The sequence below is a fragment of the Hipposideros armiger genome, unplaced genomic scaffold (genome assembly GCF_001890085.2).
Source record: "Hipposideros armiger isolate ML-2016 unplaced genomic scaffold, ASM189008v1 scaffold_1046, whole genome shotgun sequence".
Taxonomy (NCBI): Eukaryota; Metazoa; Chordata; class Mammalia; order Chiroptera; family Hipposideridae; genus Hipposideros; species Hipposideros armiger.
This window is the reverse complement of record NW_017732396.1, coordinates 82,944-88,997: the sequence shown is the minus strand read 5'-3', so window position 1 is coordinate 88,997 and position 6,054 is coordinate 82,944. Positions and strand designations below refer to the sequence as shown.

The following is a 6,054-nucleotide window of genomic DNA, read 5'->3' as shown; positions in this document are numbered from 1 at the left end:
TTTGCTTTAGCAAGACTCTGGTGCATGCCTAGTCTGCCCGTTGGATGCGTTGTTTGTGGATTTGGTTTGGTGGTGCTCTGGTGTGGTCTGAAGTTGGCCACCAGGTGTGTTGGTTCTAAGGCCTCTTAGGAGGGGCTCTGGTGCAGGCCAAGTTCAGCCATGGCCTGTGCCCTGCCTGGGGCCACTTGGTATGAACTACAAAGAGATCTGCAGATGCTCACCACTTGTGCAGAGCTTGGAGGTGTCTGAGAGAGGCTGAGCTGTGAACCATGGCCGGCTGCTATTAGTACAGGTTCAGGACTGCTTAGCAAGTGGTACGGGACATGTCAAGGTCAGGTGCTGCTTGCTTGGGTCTTGCAAACCTTTGAGAGAATTTAAGAAAGTCCACAGCATAAACCAAGACAGGCCGTTTGTATGGAAGAGACACAGGAAGCTGCCTGGTTGGGCCCACATGTTGGGTGGGGAGGTGTTTCAGGGAATCACCTTGTGGGCTGAACAATGTTATCCAGGTTAATGGAGACTCAGATATGGTGGCCCCTTGCATCTGCATACTGGGTGGGGTTGAATGCTCAACAAAGGAACCATGGTGCCTGTCAGCACTTCTGTCTGGGAGAGAGCCGCCACTCCAGCCCTTGCCCTGAAGCCAGACAATTCAGTTTCTTCCACCATCGACCTGGCACTTTTCCAGCTGCTGACCCAGTGCTGGAGCTCAGAGCAAGTTAGTCTGTCAGGAAGTCTGTGTGTGGTCCCTTTAAGAGGAGCACCTGGGACTCTAGCCACCCTCTTTCTCAGTCAGCCACAATCCCCATTGGTTTTCACAGCCAGAAGTTACAGGTACCTCTCTTCCCAGCACTGGAGCTCTGGACTGAGGAGCCTGGTGTAGGCCTGGGACCCCTCACTCCTCAAGGGGAAACGCTGCAGCCAAGATATTCCTCCCAATTTTTAACTGCTACACACAAGTGTAGGGCGAGCCTGTTCTGTGTTCCTCACCTCCTGCCAGTTTCTATGTGGCTTCTTCTGTATATCTTTATATAAGACTTTGTTTCAGCTAGACTTTAGATGATTCTCAATGATGGTTGCTCTGCACTTTAGTTGTAATTTTGATGTGGTTGTCAGAGAAGGGAAGCATAGCATTTACGTACCCTTTCGTCTTGAATTTTAGTCTTTTAAAAAGTAATTGCCTTAGACAATAGATGTCAATTTCTCTGTTATTTTTCTTTAAATGTGTTTCTTATAAGCTACTTATCTGATTGTCTGAATCCTTAATTAGGTGAATTTAACTTTATGTGTGATGTGATTATTTATGTTTATCCTATTTTATGCCATATTTATCAGCTTCATCACTTTATGTTTCTTATATTTGAGGTTGTTTATACATGTTGGTATTCTTATTGTATATTTAAATCAATAGTATTGTTTGGAACAAAACATGTATTTCACAGAATGAACTTCTTCATCTTGAGAAAAGTTTGTTTCATTATTATGATACCATAGTTTCTCAAATAGCGTGTTACCAGGTACATTGCCATTCTCAAGACCCTCTTTCTTGACATAAGATATCTGACAGATGAAGTGAAAGCACATTTCCAAAGACTTGTAATACTGATAAAGCCAAATATTTTAGTCATGGGCACAACAGAGTTAGAAAGTTGAAAATGTAGATATTTGTGGTCAGAGGCTAAATACGTAAGCAGTCACACAGAATAATAAGTCCTTTGTATGACCATGTGAATTAATGTCTGGAACGGAATAAAATTCCAGTGAATTTTACTGGAAATCAAATATCGGATGGAAGGTTCACCAGGACACTGAAAACTCTGCAGAATAGTGTCAACATTTTGGATGAAGGGAAAAATGGCGAGCTAACTTCTAATGGCATTGGTATATAAGGGAGATACGAGTCCTCAAGCAGGGATAAAAGACAGTATGACCAAATTACATGGATCTCAAAGGAGCAGTTTTTATTCAAGTAAGAAGGATTGAGGCAGCCGGTTAGCTCAGGCTCATAACACCGAGGTTGCTGGTTCAATTCCCACATGGGCTAGTGAGCTGTACCCTCCTCAACTAGATTGAAGACAGCTACTTGACTTGGAACTGATGGGTCCTGGAAAAACATACTCTTCCCCAATAAAATTTCTTTTAAAAAAGAAGAAGGATTAACAGTCTTAAAGAAGTGATGGAAACTATATGTGCCATCCATTCTTCCACTCACTAAACAAGGCATAGGAAACTAGGCAGCCTCTACATGAGCAGGTTACAGATCAGGTACTTTTCATAAAGATGATCAAGGCTTTAGCTAAGGCCATAAGATGGTTGGGATGTTCAGTAAAGAGGCTGCGAATGCGGCGGGGCTTGTTATGGTAGAGCTGAGCTTCACGCTGGAAAAATAAAGAGATTTGAGTCTTACCATAATGCGACGAGCAGAGAACTACATGGGGTTCTACAGAAGAAGTAGATGATTGTTGGGAATAATCTACTGAGAAATGACTAAAGAGAACGGAACTATGAAATAAGGTGGACGAGCAGGTGAACGATCCTTGACAGCTTGTGATGGATGTAGGTCTTAGCATCAGCCAACTCCTGGATTCATTACATTCTAAAGTCATGGAGACTTGAGATTGTGATTTGATCAGACTTTATTTAGATTTTTAATTTGAATTGACTTATATGTTCTTTTGAAGGAAAAAAAAAAGTTTTTGTTAAGGCGTTTCACATATTGATTTCCTGAAATACCTGGCTCCTGAATGCTGAGACAAGGGGCGGAAACCCTGAGGGTTATGGGTTGGTCTCTGTGACACTGGGAAGTATGCTCCGTGGTATTTTATAAGAGATGCAGCCCTTTTTATATCTTTCTCATATTTTATTTTTTGATCAATTGAATGTTATTTTGTAGGTGTTCTTTATATAGCTACTTTTATAGAGCTACCACTATTTTATATAGCTACCACTATTAAGTGTTCAATATGTACCAGGCACTGCCTTAACTACTTTGTATGCAATAACTCCTTTAATCCTCACAGCAGTCCATTATATAGATTTGAGTAATTGAAAGGCAGAAAGGTTAAATAACTTGTTCATGGTCAACAACTAGTGAATAACAGAGCTAGGAATTTAATTTAGGCAGTTCTAGTTCCAGAGCCCCCCAGTATCACTGCTCTACCAGTGCTTCCTAACATTTTCTAGTGATAGGAATCACTTGAGGTGTTTATGGAATGCACTGGGCATTCCGATTCAGTAGCTCTGAGTTGCTGCCTATCTGTCATTGTTTTTACTTCACCTCATTTTAGAAAACACAGGGCTGGGTGATGCTGCCACCCTCCTATCCCTGTATCTGCTGTCAGAGGGCCTGCTGTCATATCATGTTTCCTCTAAACTGTCTTTCCAGAGCTCCTGGCTCCTGCCCATGAAACACTCCTGTGAGTTTCAACTTCCCTTCTATCCTCTTTGAGGTTGAGACTAGAGTTCTGCCTGGAATAGAGTTGCATTGGATACAAAAGGAAAAACAACTTGGTTTCCAATAAATTTCCTGTTCCCTTCAATCTCCAATACTTTCTGTCCTTGGATTTCTGTTGGCTCCTATATTCCTTGCTTTCTCTTACTCCAGCTGGCTTTCACATCCTTCCCTCCCCGACCCTGTGTTCTTGTTTTTTTCATTAGCTCTGAACTTCTCCAAGTCTTCTGGCTTTCTTTATGCTTATTCACTCTGTGCTGTAACTTTCCCTGACCCTTTCTTCTCTCCTCGTCTGTTCCTTTCCAAGTTTAGCTTTTATTTTTGTTTTGCTTTACTTCCCCTGATCAACCAAGGGGCTAGACTGCAGACCCATAACTTTATGGGTCACTCTTATATAACAGATAGTATTTAAAAGAGATGAAGCAAAATCATATATTGGATAATATCATTTTAATAGAAATTCTGATTTGAAAGTGATGGCCCAGCCTGCTTGTAGCCCTAATACTAAAAGCAACAAATAGAATTCCAGTTTCCTCCTGCTGATCTATTATGAGTTTAAATAGGAGATGCAAATTAACTACTCTACAGGTGAGCTGGATTTAACCTTTGCAAATGTTTTGTTTGGCTGAGGCTGCACTTAAAAAATGAAGTACATATGATTGCCTTTAACAGGACTAGCTCTCTTTATTCACATACCTACCTGCCTTGGACATCCAGGTTATCTTCTTGAGCCTGTGAATATTTCACTTCATGATCCATGACGGTCAAAGACATGGGGATACTTTAATGGGACCATCCAGAACATTTGTGAACATGGGCATATTTTGCAACAGTGTAGAGCCTAATCATAATCATTCAGCAGGCAGGAAGTTGTCTTTAAATTCCCAGAGTGTGCCATCTTCTCTTTTGGACAGTCTTTCTTTCTGAATGATAAGAATTCATTCCCAAATGAACAGGAGAATTTCTTCTCCCGGATCTAACCATCTTGATGAGCTATTTTGTTGTTGTTGTTGTTTTCTTACAGAATATAATATTGGCATGGCTTGTTCCCAAAACATTTATTCTAAAATCAGACTTTATATAAAGAATTTTACATGAAGATAATTTAAAACATTAGTTTATAGACATTTATATTTTAAAACTTTTTTTCATATAATTTATGTGAAAGCCAGGTAATAACAATAATGGAAAAGTTCTCAGAAAAATATAAAATACACACAAAAGCTGTTGTTTCTAGGCAGTGGTTCAGGGAGCAGAGCTGTGAGTTCCAAACACCCTTTGTGTTAGGAGCTGCTATTTCCTTCCCTGGTATGGAGGGAGAAAGAGCTGTGCTCTGGCTGTCTTGATACTTGCAAGGTGGAGATGACCACGATGGGGAAGGAGGGACAAAGTATTACGGGAGATAGAACCAGTAGAGCTTCAGTCCCAAAGGTACTATTCAGGCCACATTTTCATTCTTCGTTGTCATGTCCTCTGAAAGCTCATTTCTTCATTCTGTTTTTTATTTGCAGCACTTTTTTCCCCCTGAAATCCTTTCTTGCAATTCAATTAAAAACACTAGCTTGTAAAATTGGTCTAGTACAGTGTAGGGGGTGTTTGTGAATGATAAAATAGTCTTTGTGTTGGAGGTAGATTTGAGGTCAAGTGGGACTTAGAGAGAAAGCATTCCTGGTCAGAATAAGATTATTGAAGGTTTATAGGTAGAATTAATATAGTGAAATCATGAAGCATGGTTTATTTAATTATAAATATATATGTGTATGAATATATACATATCAATCTATATCTGTATCTACCTCTTTCTATATACCTATCTATCTCTGTCTCTATTTGTTACACTTGTAAGCTGTTGTCTCTTACATGAAAACAAAAATATTTTAAAGTCCTCTAATCTTAAAAATTGCCTTTTTCATATTTGGTTTGAAGCTGCTTGCTCATTTTTTACAAATGGTGAAACTTGTAAGCATTTCTCTTATGCCCTTCTCTTCCTCCCCACCAACCCCAGTTCTCATGTAGCGGTTTGTGGACCCATTTTTGTTTTTTGCATTAAAGTAGAGTTCCCTACCAAATATGGTTGAATAGATTGAAATATCTTTTTAGTAAGTATATAATATTTGCAGTGCAAGATTGAGGTCTTCACAAAGGATGAAACTATTTTATTTACTGTTCTGTTATCCAGAAGACCTAAATACTTAGTTCCTCTTTAAATGTTTATAGAACTGAATACTTCGTATATGTCAAACATCTGTAGTATACACTTCACGTGCCTTTCCCCAAATTAACTGACTTTGAGTAGCAAAAATATGTACTTAATTTATCAAAGATATTTTTTATAAACTAGAATTAGTGGTATTAGCTGCTATACATGATTTTTCACCTTGGACTATACTGCATATTTTTAAATCCTGGTGCTAATAATTTGGAAGTTTGAAAACCTATATTTTTCTTTCTTGGCTCTCATTGTAAAGCTTGGAGAAAGTAGAATCTAGTTTTTCATTCACTCTCCAAATGTGTTTTTATTGAGCTAATTCACAGAGGGTATAATATGCATCTACTCGTGATTCCATTTTACAGAAGTAGTAGAAACATGGAGGGGTATAATG

At 39.2% G+C, this 6,054-nt stretch overlaps 1 protein-coding gene across 1 annotated transcript in view; it reads left to right on the top strand.

The window, feature by feature from the left end:
* The first annotated feature begins 583 nt into the window (after positions 1 to 583).
* Positions 584 to 6,054, top strand: part of LOC109376079 (3-hydroxymethyl-3-methylglutaryl-CoA lyase, cytoplasmic-like) — a 78,080-nt gene continuing 72,609 nt past the window's right edge. The window contains exon 1 of the mRNA XM_019631779.1: positions 584 to 718. Within this exon, the coding sequence (XP_019487324.1) occupies positions 584 to 718 (135 nt within the window). The remainder of the gene's footprint in view (positions 719 to 6,054) is intronic.